The 23,622-nt window shown below is 49.2% G+C and overlaps 1 gene segment (V, D, J or C); it reads left to right on the top strand.

Moving 5' to 3' along the window:
- Positions 1 to 22,816: 22,816 nt before the first annotated feature.
- LOC138667836 (Ig heavy chain V region 3-like) lies at positions 22,817 to 23,246 on the top strand. The segment is given in 2 exon segments: positions 22,817 to 22,859; positions 22,930 to 23,246. Coding segments are annotated over 2 exon segments (360 nt in total).
- The last annotated feature ends 376 nt before the right edge of the window (positions 23,247 to 23,622 follow it).

The raw sequence follows: 23,622 nt of genomic DNA, 5'->3' as shown, positions 1-23,622 counted from the left end.
TAGCGATGGACATGAATCCCAGACCCACAGTGTGTTTTTAAAAAATCACACTGCGGTGCTGGGATTCGTGCCCTGGTGCACTAAATATGTTTGCCGCTCACACATGTCCTTACACCTGCTTCAGACTGGGCGGCCTCATCTGATCCCTTATCGCCTGCCGCGGCCATGAGGACACCCAGTCTGAAGAAGGCGGAAGGAGATGAGTGAACACAGGCAAACATATCCACTGCACATGCCCATCAATCACACCCTCGCTGTCCAAAAAAATAAGACACCGTGGGGCGTTGTTTCGAGCAGGGGAGATGCACAGGCGCAGCCAGCTAACCAATGATGTCAAAAGACGGGCAGCGCTAACAAGGGTGGTGCTGCGTGTCATTAGAAAGGAAAGTCACACCTCAGGGACATTGTAATGGTCTCTAATGAGACACATTTTGTACGTGTTGAGTTCCACGTGGGCAAGGAGAAAAAGTCAGCCACCTTGTACAAATGCAGCAGTACTGCTGTACAAGGTGGCTGTTATACATAGAAACACCTGTGGGTGGGGGGCAGGCTCCCTTCAATTTCAGTTCATGTGCCTGCGTGGCGTTTGCAGGTCACGTTGCAAGCTACACAGCAGGGGAACAGCTGGCGTTGCTGAACCCCACTGACACATTGACTGGTGTTTTTCTCTGTGCAGATTGCATGTCCGGGCAAAAACTAGCGGTGTTAGAGCCCAGGGTCAGCAGGAGGAGGAGGAGAGGAGCAAAGTGTAGGCCGAAGCCTGCACTGGTGGCAGCTTTTGGTCGGTTGTGCCAGCGTGGCTTGTGCTGGACACGATGCCGGCTACACAGCGGGGGAACAGCTGGCGGTGCTGAACCCCACTAACACATTGGCTGGTGTTTTTCTCTGTGCAGCTAGCATTTCCGGGCAAAAACTAGCGGTGTTTGAGCCCAGGGTCAGCAGGAGGAGTAGAGGAGCAGAGTGTAGGCCGAAGCCTAGTTGAACCAATTTCAAAGGTTACCTTTAACCCCCCCCTCAGGTGTTGCAAGGTACAAGAGCCACACCTTGAACAGCATTAATGATGCACAAGTCAAAGGTTGCTCTATTAATTTTTCTACTTGCACAAGCTGAATGCAACACGTAGACTATTTAGCCCATTATACTGTTAAACAGTAGTGGAGGCGTGACTTGTCTTTTTAAAGAAAAGCAGCACAGGTGTCGAAAACAACACCTTTTTGCATGGGCGCAGCTTCCTTAGCGTTGTTAGTTGCTGTACAGGAGTCTGCGCTCTTGTGATCCTTTGGCCATGCGCTGTGAGCGCTTCCTGTCTTATGACCTCATTTCATGTTGGCCGTTGCGGTTAGCGATGGACATGAATCCCAGACCCACAGTGTGTTTTTAAAAAATCACACTGCGGTGCTGGGATTCGTGCCCTGGTGCACTAAATATGTTTGCCGCTCACACATGTCCTTACATCTGCTTCAGACTGGGCGGCCTCATCTGATCCCTTATCGCCTGCCGCGGCCATGAGGACACCCAGTCTGAAGAAGGCGGAAGGAGATGAGTGAACACAGGCAAACATATCCACTGCACATGCCCATCAATCACACCCTCGCTGTCCAAAAAAATAAGACACCGAGGGGCGTTGTTTCGAGCAGGGGAGATGCACAGGCGCAGCCAGCTAACCAATGATGTCAAAAGACGGGCAGCGCTAACAAGGGTGGTGCTGCGTGTCATTAGAAAGGAAAGTCACACCTCAGGGACATTGTAATGGTCTCTAATGAGACACATTTTGTACGTGTTGAGTTCCACGTGGGCAAGGAGAAAAAGTCAGCCACCTTGTACAAATGCAGCAGTACTGCTGTACAAGGTGGCTGTTATACATAGAAACACCTGTGGGTGGGGGGCAGGCTCCCTTCAATTTCAGTTCATGTGCCTGCGTGGCGTTTGCAGGTCACGTTGCAAGCTACACAGCAGGGGAACAGCTGGCGTTGCTGAACCCCACTGACACATTGACTGGTGTTTTTCTCTGTGCAGATTGCATGTCCGGGCAAAAACTAGCGGTGTTAGAGCCCAGGGTCAGCAGGAGGAGGAGGAGAGGAGCAAAGTGTAGGCCGAAGCCTGCACTGGTGGCAGCTTTTGGTCGGTTGTGCCAGCGTGGCTTGTGCTGGACACGATGCCGGCTACACAGCGGGGGAACAGCTGGCGGTGCTGAACCCCACTAACACATTGGCTGGTGTTTTTCTCTGTGCAGCTAGCAGTTCCGGGCAAAAACTAGCGGTGTTTGAGCCCAGGGTCAGCAGGAGGAGGAGGAGAGGAGCAAAGTGTAGGCCGAAGCCTGCACTGGTGGCAGCTTTTGGTCGGTTGTGCCAGCGTGGCTTGTGCTGGACACGATGCCGGCTACACAGCGGGGAACAGCTGGAGGTGCTGAACCCCACTAACACATTGGCTGGTGTTTTTCTCTGTGCAGCTAGCATTTCCGGGCAAAAACTAGCGGTGTTTGAGCCCAGGGTCAGCAGGAGGAGTAGAGGAGCAGAGTGTAGGCCGAAGCCTAGTTGAACCAATTTCAAAGGTTACCTTTAACCCCCCCCTCAGGTGTTGCAAGGTACAAGAGCCACACCTTGAACAGCATTAATGATGCACAAGTCAAAGGTTGCTCTATTTAATTTTGCTCCTTGCACACGCTGAATTAAACACGTACACTATTTAGCCCATTATACTGTCAAACAGTAGTGGAGGCGTGACTACTAGTCTTTTTAAGGTGACGCAGCACAGGTGTACAAATTTACACCTAGGTGCTGTGCGCAGATTCCTTACCGTTGTTATTTGCAGTACAGGAAACTGCGCTCTTGTGTTATCCCTTGGCAATACCCTGTTAGTGCAGGCCGTCTCATGACCTCATTTCATGTTGGCCGGTGCGGTTAACGATGGCCATAAATCCCAGACCCACAGTGGCTTTTCCTAAAGTCACACTGCGGTGCTGGGATTCGTGGCCTTGTGCAGTAAATATGTTCGCCGCTCACACATGTCCTTACACCTGCTTCAGACTGGGCGGCCTCAGCTGATCCCTTATCGCATGCCGCGGCCATGAGGCCGCACAGTCAGAAGAAGGCGGAAGGAGGGGAGTGAAAACAGGGGAACATATGCACTGCTCGTGCCCATCAATCACACCCTCGCAGTCAAAATATATGAGACAACGGGGGGCGTTGTGTCGGGCAGGGGGGACGCACAGGCACAGCCAGCCAACCAATGATGTCAGGAGACGGGCAGCGCTAACAATGGGGGTGCTGCGTGTCATTAAAAAGGAAAGTCACACCTCAGGGACATTGTAATGGTCTGTAATGAGACACATTTTGTACTTGTTGAGTTCCACGTGTGCAAGGAGAAAAAGTCAGCCACCTTGTACAAATGCAGCAGTACTGCTGTACAAGGTGGCTGTTATACATAGAAACACCTGGGGGGGTGGGGGCCAGGCTCCCTTCAATTTCAGTTCATGTGCCTACGTGGCGTTTGCAGGACACGTTGCCAGCTACACAGCAGGGGAACAGCTGGCGGTGCTGAACCCCACTAACACATTGGCTGTTTTTTTTATCTCTGTGCAGCTAGCATGTCCGGGCAGAAACTGGCGTTGTTTGAGCCCAGGGTCAGCAGGAGGAGGAGAGGAGCAAAGTGTAGGCCGAAGCCTGCACTGGTGGCAGCTTTTGGTCAGTTGTGCCAGCGTGGCTTGTGCTGGACACGATGCCGGCTACACAGCGGGGGAACAGCTGGCGGTGCTGAACCCCACTAACACATTGGCTGGTGTTTTTCTCTGTGCAGCTAGCATGTCCGGGCAGAAACTGGCGTTGTTTGAGCCCAGGGTCAGCAGGAGGAGGAGAGGAGCAAAGTGTAGGCCGAAGCCTGCACTGGTGGCAGCTTTTGTTCTGTTGTGCCAGCGTGGCTTGTGCTGGACACGTTGCCGACTACACAGCAGGGGAACAGCTGGCGGTGCTGAACCCCACTAACACATTGGCTGGTGTTTTTCTCTGTGCAGCTAGCAGTTCCGGGCAAAAACTAGCGGTGTTTGAGCCCAGGGTCAGCAGGAGGAGTAGAGGAGCAGAGTGTAGGCCGAAGCCTAGTTGAACCAATTTCAAAGGTTACCTTTAACCCCCCTCAGGTGTTGCAAGGTACAAGAGCCACACCTTGTGCAGCATTAATGCTGCACAAGTAAAAAGTTGCTCTATTTGTTTTGCTCCTTGCACACGCTGACTAAAACACGTACACTATTTAGCCCATTATACTGTCAAACAGTTGTGGAGGCGTGACTTGTCTTTTTAACGAGACGCAGCACAGGTGTCAAAATTTTCACCTAGGTACTGGGCGCAGATTCCTGAGCGTTGTTATTTGCTGTACAGGAGTCTGCGCTATTGTGATCCCTTGGCCATGCGCTGTGAGCGCTTCCTGTCTTCTGACCTCATTTCATGTCGGCCGTTGCGGTTAGCGATGGACATGAATCCCAGACCCACAGTGTGTTTTCAAAAAATCACACTACGTGGCTGGGATTCGTGGCCTTGTGCAGTAAATAGGTTTGCCGCTTACACATGTCCTTACACCTGCTCCAGACTGGGCGGCCTCAGCTGATCCCTTATCGCCTACCACTGCCAGGAGGCCGCACAGTCTGAAGAAGGCGGAAGGAGATGAGTTAAGACAGGCGAACATATGCACTGCTCGTGCCCATAAACCACACCCTCGCTGACAAAATAAATATGACAACGAGGGGCGTTGTTTCTAGCAGGGCGGATGCACAGGCGCAGCCAGCTAACCATGATGACAAAAGACGGGAAACGCTACCAAGGGGGGTGCTGCGTATCATTACAAAGGAAAGTCACACCTCAGGGACAGTGGAATGGTCTCAATGAGACACATTTTGTACGTGTTGAGTTCCACGTGGGCAAGGAGAAAAAGTCAGCCACCTTGTACAAATGCAGCAGTACTGCTGTACTAGGTGGCTGTTATACATAGAAACACCTGGGGGGTGGGGCCAGGTTCCCTTTTAATTTCAGTTCCTGTGCCTGCATGGCGTTTGCAGGTCACGTTGCCGGCTACACAGCAGGGGAACAGCTGGCGTTGCTGAACCCCACTAACACATTGGCTGGTGTTTTTCTCTGTGCAGCTAGCACTTCCGGGCAAAAACTAGCGGTGTTTGAGCCCAGGGTCAGCAGGAGGAGGAGAGGAGCAGAGTGTAGGCCGAAGCCTGCACTGGTGGCAGCTTTTGTTCTGTTGTGCCAGCGTGGCTTGTGCTGGACACGTTGCCGACTACACAGCAGGGGAACAGCTGGCGGTGCTGAACCCCACTGACACATCACCTAGTGTTTTTTCTGTGTAGACAACACTTCCAGGTGGCAACTGACAGTGTTGAAACCCAGGGAATCAAAGAGGAGCAGAGTGTAGGCCGAAGCCTGCAGTGGAGCAAGTTGAAAGGGAACCTTTAACCCCCCCCCCCAGGCATTTGTTGCTGAAAGAGCCATCTTGTACAGCAGTAATACTGCACATGGAAAATGGTTGTTCCGAAAATTATGCTCCTTGCAAACGCTGAAGTACACACTCATATATTGTGTCCCCTCACACCGTCAAACCATCCCGGAAGTGGGACTTTCCTTTGTAATGTGACACAGCACAGCCGTCATTCCAACCCCCTTGGTGCCGGGCGCCACCTCCTCAACGTTGTTTGGTTCTGTCACGGAGCCCGCGCTGTAATGTTATCCCTTGGCCATGCACAGTTAGCGGTGCCCGTCTTCTGACATCATGTAGGTGTCAGGCTGGCAGTGCCTGTGCGTCCAAGCTGCCCAAGATCCAACCTTGCAGTGTCATCTAATGTAGTCCCACTGCGGGCCAGGGATCCATGGGCATGCGCAGTGCATATCATCGCCTCTCACTCACCTCCTTCCTGCTTCTTCAGACTGTGCGGCGTCACGGCCGTGGCATGCTATTAGGAATCAGCTGACGCCGCCTAGTCTGAAGAAGCGTGAAGAAGGGGAGTGAGAGGCTAGTATATGCACTGCGCATGGCCATGGATACCAGGCCCACTGTGGGATCACATTAGACGACACTGCGAGGTGTGATTTCGGGCAGCGTGGACGCACAGGCGCAGCCAGGACGACAACAAATGATGTCAGAGGACGGGCAGCGCAAACTGTGCATGGCCAAGGGATAACATAACAGCGCAGGGTCCATGACGGAATCAAACAACGCTAAGGAGGCAGCGCACGGTGCCAAGGGGGTAGCAATGACGGCTGTGCTGCGTCACATTACAAAGGAAAGTCCCACCTCCGGGACGGTTGGACGGTGTGAGGGGACACATTACATGAGTGTGTAGTTCAGCGTTTGCAAGGAGCATAATTTCAAGAGCGACCTTTCCCTTGTGCAGTATTAGTGCTGCACATGGTGGCTCTTTCAGTAACAAACGCCTGGGGGGGGGGGGACAGGTCCCCTTACATTTTAGTTGTGCCAGCGTGGCGGTCGCATGACACGTTGCCGGATACACAGCTGGGGATCAGCTGACGTTACTGAACCCCAATAACAGAGGAGCGACTGTTGACTGTGCACACAGCACTTCCAGGCACCAACTGGCGGTGTTAGAGCCCAGGGACAGCAGGAGGAGCAGATTGGAGGTATTGCCGCACACACAGCTGGGGATCAGCTGACGTTACTGAACCCCAATAACAGAGGAGCGACTGTTGACTGTGCACACAGCACTTCCAGGCACCAACTGGCGTTGTTAGAGCCCAGGGACAGCAGGAGGAGCAGATTGGAGGTATTGCCGCACACACAGCTGGGGATCAGCTGACGTTACTGAACCCCAATAACAGAGGAGCGACTGTTGACTGTGCACACAGCACTTCCAGGCACCAACTGGCGGTGTTAGAGCCCAGGGACAGCAGGAGGAGCAGAGGAACAGAGTGTAGGCCGAAGCCTGATTGGAGCAAGTTGAAAGGAAACCTTTAACCCCCCCCCCCAAGACGTTTGTAGCTGAAAGAGCCATGTTGTGCAGCACTAAGGATGCAAAAGGAAAAGGTTGCTCTTTTAATTATGCTCCTTGCAAACACCGAAGTAAACACTAAAAATGTGTCCCTTTATACCGTTAAACCGTTCCGGAGGTGCGAATTTCCTTCGTAATGGGACACAGCACAGCTGTCATTCCTATCCCCTTGATGCCGTGCGCTGCCTCCTCAGCGTTGTTTTAAGCTGTCACGGAGCCTGCGCTGTTCTGTTAGCCCTTGGCCATGCCCAATTAGCGCTGCCTGTCTTCTGACATAATTTGGTGTCAGGCTGTCAGTGCCTGTGCGTCCACGCTGCTCCAGATCCCACCTCGCAGTCTCATCTAACGTAATCCCACTGCGGGCCTTGGAACCATGGGCATGCACAGTGCATAACCTCGACTCTCACTCTCCTCCTTCCCTCTTCTTCAGACTGTGCGGTGTCACGGCCGTGGCATGCTAGGGATCAGCTGACGGCGCACAGTCTAAAGAAGGCGGAGGGAAATGAGCGGGAGCCCGAGGGGAAGATATGCACTGCGCATGCCCATGGATCCCAGGCCCGCAGTGTGACTCAATCAGAAGACACTGCGAGGCGGGATCTCGGGCACCGCGGCCGCACAGGCGCAGCCAGCCTGACACCAAATTATGTCAGAAGACAGGCAGCGCAAATAGGGCATGCCCAAGGGATAACAGAACAGCGCAGGCTCCGTGACAGCTTAAAACAACGCTGAGGAGGCAGCGCATGGCATCAAGGGGGTAGGAATGACGGCTGTGCTGCGTCACATTACGAAGGAAAGTCCCAGCTCCGGGACGGTATAACGGTATCAGTGAACACATTTTATAAGTGTTAAGTTCTGCGTGTGCAAAGAGCTAAAAAAAAAAAGCTACCTTTTCCTTGTGCAGCATTACTGCTGCACAAGATGGCTCTTTCAGTGACAAACGACGGGGGGGGGGGGGACAGGTTCCCTTACATTTAGGTTGTTGTGCCAGCGTGGCGGTCGCAGGACACATTGCCGGCTACACAGCTGGGGATCAGCTGACGTTACTGAAACCCAATAACACTGGGTCGTATGTTTTTACTGTGCAGCCTGCACTTCTGAGCCGCAACTGGCGGTGTTGGAGCCCAGGAATAGCAGTTCAGGTGGTAGAAAGATGAACACAGCAGGAGACCTGGATGACACCCAATTACTTAATCAGGCAGAGGAGTGGCAAATTCCTGCGAGATCCAGGCCTGGTTCATTTTCAGGAAAGTAAGCCGGTCAACGTTATCGGAGGATAGTCGCATGCGACGGTCTGTTAGTACACCACCTGCGGCACTAAAGACACGTTCCGATAAGACACTAGCCGCAGGGCAAGCCAGCACCTCCAATGCATACTGGCTTAGCTCTGGCCATGTATCCAGCTTAGAGACCCAAAACTTGAACGGGGAAGAGCCGTCTGGGAGTACAGTAAGAGGGCAAGCCATGTAGTCTGTCACCATCTGACGGAACCGTTGCCTCCTGCTGACTGGAGCCGCCGGTGATGGTGTAGACATTTGGGGCGGGCACACAAAAGTGTGCCAGAGTTGTGCCATACTGGGCTTGCCTTGGGCAGAGGCACTGCTTCTGCTCCCTCTTTGGGCAGAGCCTCCCCCACTGCCTCGACGCACTGAGCTGCTTTGTAAAGCACTAGCAGCACTCCTCTCAGTTGGACAGGAGAAGATGATGGAATTCACCAGTGTGTCGTGGTACTCCCGCAATTTACGCTCCCGGGTCAACGCAGGGATGAGGTTTTGGACGTTGTCCCGGTAGCGAGGATCGAGGAGGGTGAACACCCAATAATCAGGCATGTTGAGAATGTGGTCGATGCGGCGGTCGTTTCTCAGGCACTGCAGCATGAAATCCACCATGTGCTGCAGAGTGCCAACTGGCCCAGAAACGCTGTCCCCTGCTTGAGACATGATCTCTGCCCGCTCGTCATCACCCCACCCTCGCTGTACACACTGACCACTGGACAATTGTGTCGCTCCCTCCTCTGGATGGAGCTCTTCCTCCTCCATTGACTCCTCCTCATCCTCCTCACAAATTGGCCCCTGCGTACCCCTTTGTGAGGAACCACGTGGCGCTGACTCTCCAGAAGCTGATGGAAAAGGTGACTCCTCATCCTCCACCTCTTCCACCACATCATCCCTTAACCCTTGCAAAGTTTGCTGAAGCAGGCAGATAAGGGGGACAGTCATGCTGACTAGTGCATCATCTGCACTTGCCATCCGCGTGGAATAATCAAAAGGACGCAAAACCTGGCAGACGTCCTTCATAGTGGCCCACTCTGTGGTTGTGAAGTCTGATCGGCGCTGACTGCGACTTCTTTGCGCCTGATGCAGCTGGTACTCCATAACTGCTTGCTGCTGCTCACACAACCGCTCCAACATATGTAACGTGGAATTCCACCGGGTAGGTAGGTCACATATGATGCGGTGTTCCGGAAGGCGGAATCGGCGCTGCAGAGCAGCAATGCGGGATCTGGCCAAGCTGGAACGCCGCAAGTGAGCACACTCTAGGCGGACCTTGTGCAGCAGGGCATCAAGATCCGGATAGTCCCTCAGAAAACTCTGCACAACCAAATTGAGCACATGTGCCAGACATGGGATGTGAGTGAGGTTGCCAAGGGCCAAAGCTGCCACCAGATTTCGGCCATTGTCACACACTACCATGCCTGGCTGGAGATTCGCTGGCAGTAACCACACATCGCTCTCCTGCTTTATGGCATTCCAGAGCTCCTGCGCTGTGTGGCTTCGATGCCCCAATGAAACTAGTTTCAAGACGGCCTGCTGACGTTTGGCCACGGCTGTGCTCATGTCGGTCATAGGTAAACGTTCACGGGTCCATGTGGGGGTGGACTGTGACGGATCCTGCAGAGAGGAATCAGAGGAACTGGTGTAAGAGGAGGAGTCGATGCGTACAGACTGGATTCCTGCAATCCTTGGAGTGGGCAGGACACGTCCTGCGCCACTCGCACGATCTGTACCTGGCTCAACAACATTAACCCAATGGGCAGTGAGGGAAACATATCGCCCCTGTCCATGCTGACTGGTCCACGCATCGGTGGTGAGGTGGACCTTGCTACTGACGGCGTTCAGTAGCGCATGTTTTATGTTTGCCTCAACATGCCTGTGCAGGGCAGGGACAGCCTGCCTGCTGAAGTAAAAGCGGCTGGGCACCTTGTACTGTGGGACTGCCAATGCCATCAAGTCACGGAAGCTGTCAGTCTCCACCAGCCTGAACGAGAGCATTTCCAGGGACAACAGTTTGGCAATGCCTGCATTCAGAGCCTGTGCTCGGGGGTGGTTGGCTGAGAATGCCCGCCTTTTCTCCCATGCCTGTACTACCGATGGCTGTAGAGTAGACTGGGAGTGTGAGGATGACTGGGAAGGTGGTGCTGTGGGTGGAATTACACAAGGTCTCTGGGAGGAAGCCAAACCAGCTGTGCGTGAGCTGGAGGAAGAGGCAACACGAGCTGAAGAGGTGGTAGCTGCCGCTGTTGGTTGGCCTACATCTTCAGTGTGTTTCTGTAACTCCACCGCGTGCCTGGTCCGCACATGTTTCCACATATTTGTGGTATTGAGGTTGCTGACATTTTTCCCTCTTTTTACTTTATGATGACACAGCTTGCATTTGACAAAACAAATGTCATCTGCAACTGTGTCAAAAAAGGACCAGGCACTGCAAGTCTTGGGAGCGCCCTTTTTGGCTTTGGAAAGAGACAGGCTCCTAACGGGTGCCAAAGTGGAGGCTACAGGCTCCGCAGTCTTCCCCCTCCCTCTCCCTCTTTGGCCCGTAAGAGGAAGCTCTTCCTCTGAGCTGCTCCCACCACCTTCCTGTTCCTCACGCCACGATGGGTCAAGGACCTCATCATCTCCACTACCCTCTGCCACCAACTGCTCCTCCTGGGTAGTCTCAGCAGCACAGTACGCACGAGAAAGCGGCACCTGAGTTTCATCATCAGATGCGTACTGCGCTGTGGTCACCGGAGGCACTGGCCCACCTGCCTCTTCAGAGTCAGAGAGAAAAAGGTGTTGGGCATCACTGCACACTGCCTCTTCTTCCATTTCTCCAATGCTGCTTGGCTGGCCCCCTGTTTCCAAGCCAAGAGATTCAGAGAACAGAAGTAGAGACGGCTCCTGTCCTGGGCTCTCTGACTGCCTGGCCAATTTGGCAGGTGGTGAAGAGACAGATGGCTGCTCTCCAGTGCTCTGTGCCTGAGAGGATGTGGCACTAACTGAAGTCGATGCCGAGGCGTTAGCTGCCATCCACCCGACAACGGCTTCAATTTGGTCTTCACGCAGCAGCGGTGCACGGCGCTCTCCGACAAAGCTGCGCATGAAGGACTGTTCCCTGCTGAAACTGAGTGACGACGAGTCACCGGCGCCTGCAGCAGGCACAGAATCACCACGTCCTCTCCCTGCTCCTCTCCCTGCTCCGCGCCCACGCCCACGTGCCTTACTCCCTGCCCTCTTCATCTTGGTTGACAGATAAAGATAAGCAGAAAAGTACTAAGGCCTTAGTGTGCTTATTCCTGTAATGCTCCTCCTAACAGGTGTAAGAAACACTAATGTTGTAAATTGTGGACTAAACTTTATTATTTTTCAAATGTGGCCTACACAAGTGTTAAGTTGTGTTTGGTGAACTTAACTTTTTTTTTGGTGCAGATCGGGCTACAGAGCTAGTTTAAATCACACGGAGACCGTGCAGACAGCCGTAAACGGCGCTGCAAGGCCAAAAAACCCTCCTCTAGGTTATCCTATATAGTGTTTTTCCACTATTTAGCTGGATACAAGTGGAAAGACACTAATAGGAATTTTTTTTTTCAAATTTTAAACTGGCTGCACTATTTGAAAAAAAGGAAATTGTTTTTCAAGGTATGAGGCAGTAACGCACCCTGAGCTGAATCCAACCGGCTATGGCTGCACACAGACTACAGGGCGAGCTGCGCTCACACAGAGACCGTGCAGACAGCCGTAAACGGCGCTGCAAGGCCCCAAAAAAACCCTCTAGGTTATCCTATGTAGTGTTTTTCCACAATTGAGCTGGAGACTGGTGGAAAGACACTAATAGGAATTTTTTTTTTTTCAAATTTTAAACAGGCTGCACTATTTGAAAAAAAGGAAAATTTTTCTCAAGGTATGAGCCAGTAACGAACCCTGAGCTGAATCCAACCGGCTATGGCTGCACACAGACTACAGGGCGAGCTGGGCTCACACGGAGACCGTGCAGACAGCCGTAAACGGCGCTGCAAGGCCAAAAAACCCTCCTCTAGGTTATCCTATATAGTGTTTTTCCACTATTTAGCTGGATACGAGTGGAAAGACACTAATAGGAATTTTTTTTTTCAAATTTTAAACAGGCTGCACTATTTGAAAAAAAGGAAAATTTTTCTCAAGGTATGAGCCAGTAACGAACCCTGAGCTGAATCCAACCGGCTATGGCTGCACACAGACTACAGGGCGAGCTGGGCTCACACGGAGACCGTGCAGACAGCCGTAAACGGCGCTGCAAGGCCCAAAAACCCCCCTCTAGGTTATCCTATGTAGTGTTTTTCCACAATAGAGCTGGAGACTGGTGGAAAAACACTAATAGGAAATTTGAGAAAAAATGTGCAGCAGGCTGCACTAAGAGCAAAAAAGAACAACTGTGTGAGGCAGTGTGAACCCCCCCTGAGCTGAATACAACCGGGTATATGGCTGCACACAGACTACAGAGTGAGCTGCACACACACACACACACACACACAGAGACCTTGCAGAACGCTGTTAAAACAGCGCTGCAAGGCAAGAGCAAGGTGAACAGTGAAGAACACACAGCGTTTTGCTAAATTAGCCTTTGGAAAGGAAAATAAAGCAATTAGCAAGCTCAACTGGCCCTCAGTTAGAACACAGCGTCCTGTCCCTAACTGAAATCACAGCAGAGTGAGCGCAAAATGGCGGCAGCGCTTTTTTATAGTGCAGAGTGACATCATTTCAGCAGCCAATCCCAGCCTTGCCAGTACTTACATGCCCACCATGCTAAACAGGATGTGCCCACACTTTCATTCATTCCTCATTGGCTGCTGCGTTCAATTTGAATTCTGGGAACTTCCGATTCCGGTATCCGATACGCGGGAAGTATCGGAATTCAGTATCGGAATTCCGATACCGCAAGTATCGGCCGATACCCGATACTTGCGGTATCGGAATGCTCAACACTAGTCATGATCAATTCCCCAATGTGGGGTCCTTTTTTTACAAAATAAAATAGTGCTTTCACAGCCCCCTTGCCCAAAATGCACCGTACAGAGTACGTTCACCCTGGTGATCTAGTGGCAGTTAAAGGACATATTGCAGGAGACAGAATTAAGGAGTAGGCCCAATGTAATGTCATGCCCAATTCCCCATTGTGGGGTCCCTTTTTTAATAAATAAAATAGTGCCATCACAGCCCCCTTGCCCAAACTACAGAGCACGTTCACCCTGGTGATCTAGTGGCAGATAAAGGACACATTGCAGGAGACAGAGTTAAGAAGTAGAAGACAAAAAGAAAAAAAGGTTGAGCTGCACAGCCTTATCTTTCAGCAGATCAGCGGTGATGATTCACAGCAATCAGCCTTCAGTGCAGGGGGTGCTCGCATGGAAAACAACTGTGTACATATGACTAAGAGCAGAAAAATGCGGCAGCACTCACCCTGTAGTGGTCCAATGCTTTTATTCAAGACATGAGGATTTACAGCTTCACAGTCCGAGGGAGTGCAGGTGAACGGGAGGTGAGCAGGGAACGACGACGGCCATTTCACACTGATCAAGCGCTTCAACAGGTCTCAAGAGTTAAGAAGTAGGCCCAATGTAATGTCATGCCCAATTTCCCAATGTGGGGTCCTTTTTTTAATAAATAAAATAGTGCCTTCGCAGTCCTCTTGCCCAAAACGCACCGTACAGAGCACGTTCACCCTAGTGATCCAGTGGCAGTTAAAGGACACACTGCAGGAGACAGAGTTAAGAAGTAGGCCCAATTTAATGTCATGCCCAATTCCCCAATGTGGGGTCCTTTTTTACAAAATAAAATAGTGCCATCACAAGCCCCTTTCCCAAAATGCACCGTACAGAGCACGTTCACCCTGGTGATCTAATGGCAGTTAAAGGACACATTGCAGGAGACAGAGGTAAGAAGTAGTCCTAATTTAATGTCATGCCCAATTCTTCAATGTGGGGTCCTTTTTTTACAAAATAAAATAGTGGCATCACAGACCCCTTGCCCAAAATGCACCATACAGGGCAGGGTCACCCTGGTGATCTAGTGGCAGTTATAGGACACATTGCAGAAGACAGAGTTAAGAAGTAGGCCCAATTTAATGTCATGCCCAATTCCCAGATGTGGGGTCCTTTTAAAAAAGAAAAAATAGTGCCATCACAGACCCCTTGCCCAAAATGCACCCTACAGAGCACGTTCACCCTTGTGATCTAGTGGCAGCTAAAGGACACATTGCAGAAGACAGATTTAAGAAGTAGGCCCAATTTAATGTCATGCCCAATTCCCAGATGTGGGGTCCTTTTTTAAAAAAAAAAAAAAAAAATAGTGCCATCACAGACCCCTTGCCCAAAATGCACCCTTCAGAGCACGTTCACCCTTGTGATCTAGTGGCAGTTAAAGGACACATTGCAAGAGACAGAATTAAGAAGTAGGCCCAATGAAATGTCATTCCCAATTCCGCAATGTCGGGTCTATTTTTCATGAACAAAATCGTGCCATCAGAGCTCCCTTGCTCAAAATGCACCGTACAGAGCACGTACACCTTGATGATCTAGTGGCAGTTAAAGAAGACATTGCAGGAGACAGAGTTAAGAAGTAGGCCCAATGTAATGTCATGCCAAATTCCCCAATGTGGGGTCCTTTTTTTACAAAACAAAATAGTGCCATCACAGCCCCCTTGCCAAAAATGCACCGTACAGTGTGCGGTCACCCTGGTGATCTAGTGGCAGTTAAAGGACACATTTCAGAAGACAGAGTTAAGAAGTAGGCCCAATTTAATGTCATGCCCAATGCCCCAATGTGGGGTCCTTTTTTAATAAATAAAATAGTGCCATCACAGCTCACTGGCCCAAAATGCACGGTACTGAGGACACAGTGTTAAGAAGTAGGCCCAATGTAATGTCATGCCCAATTCCCCAAAGTTGGGTCCTGTTTTGAAAACAAAAAAAGTGCCATCACAGCCCCCTTGCCCAAAATGCACCGTACAGAGCACGTTCACCCTGGTGATCTAGTGGCAGTTAAACACATTGCAGGAGACAGAATTAAGAAGTAGGCCTAATGTAATGTCATGCCAAATTCCCCAATGTCGGGTCCTTTTTTAATAAATAAAATAGTGCCATCACAGCCCCTTGCCCAAAATTCACTGGACTATAACAGTACAGAGCACATTCACTCAGCTCATCTAGTGGCTCTGGATGATGAGGATGAGGATAAGGAAGAGGATAACAACAAACAGACCAAATATGGAACCCTATATCCATGTGTGGTTGTGAAGAGGTGCATGAGATTACACCTCCCAAACGAGAGAATGTATTTGAGGTTATGTTTCGCTGTTTTCACTCGATGGTGTACGGAAGTCTTTCCCAATCCAGCCCTTGTTCATTTTTATAAGAGTCAGCCTGTTAGCATTTGTGGATGTGCTTATCCGTTATATTCCACCAGCGGCACTAGAAACCCGCTCTGACAGAACGCTAGCAGCAGGGCGGGCCAGGACCTCCAAGGCATAGAGAGCCAGTTCATGCCACGTGTCCAGCTTGGATACCCAATAATTAAAAGGCACAGAGGAATCACGGAGGACATTTGTATGATCTGCAAGGTACTCCCTCACCATCTTCCCAAACATTGCACTTCTCGTGACAGCACCCCTTGCCTCTGTGCCATCACGATGGGAGGGTCTGAGAAAACTGTCCCAGAACTTTGCCACTGTTCCCCTGCCTGAGCTGGATTGTACTTCTGTCTCTCTTGCTTGGACTCCTTGGTTCTACAACAACTACAACTCTAACGTCTGCTGCCAGCATTCTCACATGGGAATGTTTTAATTAATTCCGCTACAAGGGCCCCCTGGTACTGCAACATTTTAGTACATCTCTATGCCCCTGGTAGAAGAGATTGAAAGTTCTCCTTGTAGCATTGGTCTAGAAGTGTCACCAAACAGTAATGAGTGTCACCCAAAGCTTTTATAATGAGAGGGTCACGTGAATAGCAGTACAACATAAAGTCAGCCATGCGTGCCAGACAGCTAACAGGAAAGACTTCCGTTTCCTCACCAACAGGATGACTGACTATGCTGTCCTCCTCCTCCTCTCTGTCCTCAGGCCATCCCCGCTGAACAGACAGCATGACAGCTGTATTTGTACTACCGTCTATAGTGCATGAAAGTAGCTCCTGTTCTTGAGCCTCCTCCTCATTGACTACCAATCGACGTTGAGAAGACGATGCTGGGCTGAGTGTAATCCCCATGTATGGTTCCTTGCTCCATGTCCTCGCGCTCTGCCTGCAATGCATCCTCTTTAATTGTGAGCAGAGAGGTTTTCAAAATGCTGAGAAGCGGGATGGTGATGCTAATTATGGCGTCATCGCCGTTCAATATCTTGGTGCAGTCCTCAAAGTTTTGGAGGATGGTACATATGTTGGACATCCATGACCACCCCTGAGGTCTTATGTGTGGAGTCTGAACTAAATATTGATGGCCTTGTTGATGTTGGTAGTCAACAACTGCCCTCTTCTGCTCACAAATCCTTTCCAACATATGCAGTGTAGAGTTCCAGCACGTGGGGACATCACACACCAACCGATGAGCTGGAAGCTGCAAACGCTGCTGAAGCATGGCAAGGGTGGCTGAAGCTGTAGCTGACTTTCTAAAATAGGCAGACAGATGGTGTACTTTCACTAGCAGATCCGGCAGCTCTGGGTAGCTTTTCAGAAAACATTGAACCATGAGGTTAAGCACGTGGGCCAAGCAAGGTTTGTGTGTGAGCTCGCCTTGCCTCAGAGCTGCCACCAGGTTACGGCCATTGTCACTCATGACCATGCCTGGCTGTTGGTTCAGCGGTGTCATCCAAACATCTGAATGCTCTTTCAGCGCTGTCCACAACTCTTCACCATTGTGCGATTTGTTACCTATGCAGATTAGCTTCAGCACAGCCTGTTGCCGCTTGGCTGAGGCAGTGCTGCAGTGCTTACAGCTTCTGACTGATGTGTTGATTTCATAGATGAAGGATGAAGAGGAGGAGGAGGTGCAGGAGCTGTAGACTGTGGGGGCAAACTTGATTGCCCTGTAACAACATTGTTGAGGGCACGGGTAATGTTGTGAGACACATGTTGGTGTAATGTCAGTATGGCACATCAGAAGAAATAGTGGCGACTGGGGACCAAGTAGCTTGGGACGGCTGCCGCCATCAGGTTGCGGAAAACTTCCGTCTCATTGAACCTAAAAGGCAACATTTCTAGCACACACAGACAAGAAATGTTAGAATTTAGTACTGTGGCCTGTTAGGCGTTGAGTGGGTATTTCTGCTTGCATTCCAATGACTGGGGTATAGACAGCTGAAAGCTGTGCTGGGACAAGGATGTGGACATGCTTGATGATGGTGCTGGTGATTGGCTTCTACACAAAACAGTGGAAGAAGCAGTGGTGTCACCTGCATGCAGTGTTCCTGGAGCCTGGTAATCGGCCCACAAAGTTGGGTGCTTTGCTGCCATGTGCCTAATCATACTGGTAGTGGTCAAGCTTATAGTTTTGCTGCCCCTGCTGTTGAGAGAAAGGCAGGTTCTGCAAATGGCCTTTTTTGGTGCTATCGGCAGAGTCTTTAAAAAATAACCTGACTTGGGAAGACCTAACAGATGGAATGGCAACTTCCCTCATGTTGGTGTTATGGGAAACGGATGCACATCTGTCTGTGGCCACCACACTGCATCTTCCTGTCTGTTGGGGTGATATGCCTCCTTTTCCATGTGTGCTGCTGTCCTTGCTCTACATGTCCTCCTACCAGATTGGGTCAGTCACTATGTCATCCAACACCTCGTCTTCCACATCCGCACCCTGCTCCTCCTCCTGACTTTCTGGCAATTGTGTCTCATCATCGTCCGCCTCTTGTGAAACTTTCCCACCATCACCTTCGTGTGACCGTGGCTGTTCAAAGCTACATGCGATCTCATCTGGCCCCACTTCAAATTGACCAGCCGAGAGTACGGAATCTTGAAATGGAAAACTGAACAGCTCTTCAGGGTGTCCAAATGTGGGATCAGTTGTCTCAGGGCAATTGGTATGGTGTGTTGAAAGAGGATCATGGTGAGGAATATCCGGTCCACACTCATGGCTACTCAGACTTGACCATGTGGAAGACATGGTGGGGGTGGTGGTGGTGATTACTAAGTGACTTGAAGCATTATCCGCTATCCATTTTAAATGGACCTCAGAACTATTAGAAAAGCTCAATACAAATGGATTTATTTGGTGAAAAATTATATGTGATCATTATGCCTGCCAAGAAGATTTTTCAACCACAAATACACCAGGCATCAGCCTGAGATAACAGACTGTATAATTTTTTTTATGTTTTTGGTGAATTTTTTGAAAAAAAAAGTAGAATAAGGCTAGCAGACGGAACTATACAACAGATGCCTGCGAAGCAAAGATTTTTCCAACACAGATGCACCAGGCCTGAGCCAGAGATAACAGACTGTATAAATTTTTATCTATGCTTGTTGGTAATTTTTGAAAACAATGAAAAATGAGTAGAACAAGGCTAGAAGACAGAACTATGCAAGGAATGCCTGCGAAGCAAAGATTTTTTGAACACAGAAACACCAGGCATCAGCCAGAAATAACAGACTGTATACATTTTTATTTATGTTTGTTGGTAATTTTTGAAAAATATAAAAATGAGTAGAACAAGGCTAGCAGACAGAACTATGCAACAGATGCCTGCGAAGCAAAGATTTTTCCAACACTGACACACCAGGCCTCAGTCAGAGATAACAGACTTTATAAATTTTTATTTATTTTTGTTGGTAATTTTTGAAAAAAATAAAAAATGAGTAGAACAAGGCTAGCAGACAGAATTATGCAAAAGATGCCAGTGAAGCAAAGATTTTTCCAAAACAGATACACCAGGCCTCAGCCAGAGATAACAGACTGTATACATTTTTATTTATGTTTGTTTGTAATTTTTGAAAAAAATAAAAAATGAGTAGAACAAGGCTAGCAGACAGAACTATACAATGGATGCCTGCGAAACAAAGATTTTTCAAACACAGATACACCAGGCCTCAGCCAGAGATAGCAGACTGTATACATTTTTATTAATATTTGTTGGTAATTTTGAGAAAAAAAATGAGTAGAGCAAGGCTAGCAGACAGGCCTATGCAACATATGCCTGCGAAGCAATGATTTTTCCAACACAGATACACCAGGCCTCAGCCAGAGATAACAGACTGTATAAATCTGTATTTATGTTTGTTGATAATTTCTGAAAAAAATAAAAAATAAGGAGAACAAGGCAAGCAGACAGAACTATGCAACAGATGCCTGCGAAGCAAAGATTTTTCCAACACAGATACACCAGGCCTCAGCCAGAGATAACAGACTGTATAAATCTGTATTTATGTTTGTTGGTAATTTTTGAAAAAAATAAAAAATGAGGAGAACAAGGCTAGCAGACAGAACTATGCAACGGATGCCTGCGAAGCAAAGATTTTTCCAACACAGGTAAACCAGGCCTCAGTCAGAGATACTAGACTATATAAATTTTTATTTGTTTGTTGGTAATTTTTTTCCACAAAAAAGATATTGTAGCCCCCAAGTTTTTATTTTCACAAGAGTAAAAAGAGAAATCGGACCCCAAAAGTTGTTGTCCAATTTGTCCTGAGTATGCTGGTACCCCATATGTGGGGGTAAACCACTGTTTGGGCGCACGGCAGAGCTCGGAAGGAAGGAGCGCCGTTTTGGAATGCAGACTTTGATAGAATGGTCTGCGGGCGTTATGTTGCGTTTGCAGAGCCCCTGATGTACCTAAACAGTAGAAACCCTCCACAAGTGACCCCATTTTGGAAACTAGATCCACCAAGGAACTTATCTAGATGTGTGGTGAGAACTGTGAATGCCCAAGTGCTTCACAGAAGTTTAGAATGCAGAGTCGTGAAAATAAAAAATATTTTTTTTCCACAAAAAAGATATTGTAGCCCCCAAGTTTTTATTTTCACAAGGGTAACAGGAGAAATTGGACCACAATATTTGTTGTCCAATTTATCCCGAGTACACTGATGTGCCATATGTGGGGGTAAACCACTGTTTGGACGCACGGCAGAGCTCGGAAGGGAAGGAGCACCGTTTTGGAATGCAGACTTTGATAGAATGGTCTGTGGGCGTTATGTTGCGATTGCAGAGCCCCTGATGTACCTAAACAGTAGTAACCCCCACACAAGTGACCCCATTTTGGAAACTAGACCCCCGAAGGAACTTATCTAGATGTGTGGTGAGAACTTTGAATGCCCAAGTGCTTCACATAAGTTTAGAATGCAGAGTCGTGAAAATAAAAAAATATTTTTTGTCCACAAAAAAGATTTTGTAGCCCTCAAGTTTTTATTTTCACAAGGGTAACAGGAGAAATTGGATGCCAAAAGTTGTTGTCCAATTTATCCCGAGTACGCTGATGCCCCATATATGGGGGTAACCCACTGTTTGGGCGCACGGCAGAGCTCAGAAGGGAGGGAGCACCATTTGACTTTTTGAGCGCAAAATTGGCTGTCGTGTTTGGAGACCTCCTGATGTACCTAAACAGTGGAAACCCCCCAATTCTAGCTCCAACCCTAACCCCAACACACCCCTAACCCTAATCCCAACCAGATCCATAATCCTAATCACTAACCCTAACGATAATCACAACCCTTACCCCAAAACAACCCTAATGTCAACCCTAACCATAACCCTAATCAAAACCCTAAATCCAACACACCCCTAATCCTAATCTCAACCCTAACCTCAAACCTAACCCTAATCCCAATACACCCCAAATCACAACCCTAACCTTAACCCTAATCCCAAACCTAACCCTAATCCCAAGCGTAACCCTAATGCCAACCCTAACCCTAATACCAACCCTAATCCAAACCCTAACCCTAATCCGAACTCTAACCCTAACTTTAGCCCCAACCCTAGCCCTAACTTTAGCCCCAGCCCTAAGGCTACTTTCACACTTGCGTCGTTTGGCATCCGTCGCAATCCATCGTTTTGGACAAAAAACGGATCCTGCAAATGTGCCCGCAGGATGCGTTTTTTTCCCATAGACTTGTATTGCCGACGGATCGTGACGGATGGCAACGCGTCGCGTCCGTCGTGCACTGGATCAGTTGTGTTTTGGCGGACCATCGGCACAAAAAACGTTCAATGTAACGTTTTTTTGTACGTCGCGTCCGCCATTTCTGACCGCGCATGCGTGGCCGTAACTCTGCCCCCTCCTCCCCAGGACATAGATTGGGCAGCGGATGCTTTGAAAAACTACATCCGCTGCCCACGTTGTGCACAATTTTCACAACGTGCATCGGTATGTTGGGCCGACGCATTGCGACGGCCCCGTAACCAACGTAAGTGTGAAAGAAGCCTAACCCTAAATTTAGCCCCAACCCTAACCCTAAATTTAGCCCCAACCCTAAATTTAGCCCCAACCCTAACCCTGAATTTAGCCCCAACCCTAACCCTAAATTTAGCCCTAACCCTATCCCTAAACCTAACCCTAGCCCTAGCCCTAACCCTAGCCCTAACTCTAGCCCTAACCCTAACCCTAATCCTAACCCTAGCCCTAACCCTAACCCTAGCGCTAACCCTAGCCCTAACCCTAGCCCTAACCCTAGCTCTAACCCTAGCCCTAACCCTAACCCTAGCCCTAACCCTAGCCCTAACCCTAATTTTAGCTCTAACTGCTCTTCTCCTGCCAGCCGGCAGATGGCGATAGATGGTGGGCGCACTGCGCATATGCCTCACATCGGAGGACAGAGAAATTAAAAAGAAATCGCATTTTTTTTTGCGATCGCCGGTAAACGGTTAATTACCGGCGATCGCAAATGCGGGGTCGGTAAACCCCCCTCGAATCATGTTCTCTGGGGTCTCGGCTACCCCCGGTAGCTGAGACCCCGGAGAAAATCCGACTCTGGGGGGCGCTATTTACTTTTTCCACAGCGCCGTTAATTAACGGCGCTGTGGTTTAAGTACCCTTAGCGCCCGCCGTTAAAAGGCGTATCGGCGGTCGTTAAGGGGTTAAGTACCACCATCTCCTCTGAGATGTTGCATCCACGTAACTTTTAAAAGTAGTATAGATCACCTTTGTCTTATCTCCGTTACGCCTCTTTTTGTTTTGCGCTGATCACATATTTTTTAACAGCCAATCATCAACTAATCATACAGTTCCAGTGACTGGTGCATACAATTAGCTCATTACAATTTCAACATCTCTAGCTTCGCAAATCTTTGCGAATAACCTACATGTTAAATATGTGAGCATTTTATATTTTTCCCACCTGTGGGAGCATTGCTATGTCCATGATAATGCAAAATTAAAACTGAACAACATGTATTTGTTTTATACTAAAAGAAGTTGGACCCTTGGAATAAGGGCCCAATCTGTCAAATTCAAACACTGGCCATGATGCTAATATGAACAGAGTTTGTGTTGATTAGCATGTGACTTATAACAGCTATAGAAGATGCTGAATCTGGGCATGTGTCCCTTTTTAGTTACGACCTCTACAAGTCATGTATATATAGAGGAAATGCTGTGTGGTAACAGAAGAGATGAGGCTTATTCTCGGCAGTTTTCTTCTGCTCCATTACTTCGGTAAGAGAACATGTGATGTGGAGATATATTGTAATACAGTCATTACTTCTCTATTTCTCTGTGTTTTCAGGAGTCAGAGCTGAGGTTCAGCTCCTTCAGCCAGAATCAGTATCTGCACAATATGGGAGAAAAGTTCAGTTACCATGTAATGCTTCTGGATATGTGTTTAGTCTGTATTGGATTGCTTGGCTCAAACAAGTTCCTAGTAAAGGACCTGTGTTCATGGGTCGTAAATATCCTGGCCATGAAGAGAGTGATATCACAGAATCATTTACAGAAAGATTTAATATTAGTGTAGATGGCAGAGTGGCCAGGGCGTACCTGGATATAAGTGATGTTCGGTTGGAAGATGCTGCGATTTATTACTGTGCTCGAGCCCCACAGTGATCGTGTTGCTGATCAGTTCATACTATAATCTCCTGTACTTTGTATTCATCTCTGCCACAGACACAGGTACAGACAAGTGTGGTAGGTAACGACAAACAGACCAGGTGTTCATTGCTACCAACAGTAGATTTTTACCCTTAGGGCTCGTTTCCATTTGCGAGAAACACGTCCGTGTCTCGCATGTGAAAACCAAGCTCTGCCACCGGCACTAGGGAGCGGAGCGTGCTGCTCCATGTGGTGCTATGCGACTGCATGCTCCGCTCTGGAGTGCCGGCGCCAGAGCTTGGTTTTCACAAGCGAGACACGGACGTGTTTCTCGCAAACGGAAACGAGCCCTTAGACTTGTTTCCTGATAAAGGATAAGTATAACTGCTAT

Source organism: Ranitomeya imitator, chromosome 1, assembly GCF_032444005.1.
Source record: "Ranitomeya imitator isolate aRanImi1 chromosome 1, aRanImi1.pri, whole genome shotgun sequence".
NCBI lineage: Eukaryota > Metazoa > Chordata > Amphibia > Anura > Dendrobatidae > Ranitomeya > Ranitomeya imitator.
The sequence above is the reverse complement of the archived record's forward strand: the minus strand, read 5'-3'. Positions and strand labels throughout refer to the sequence as shown.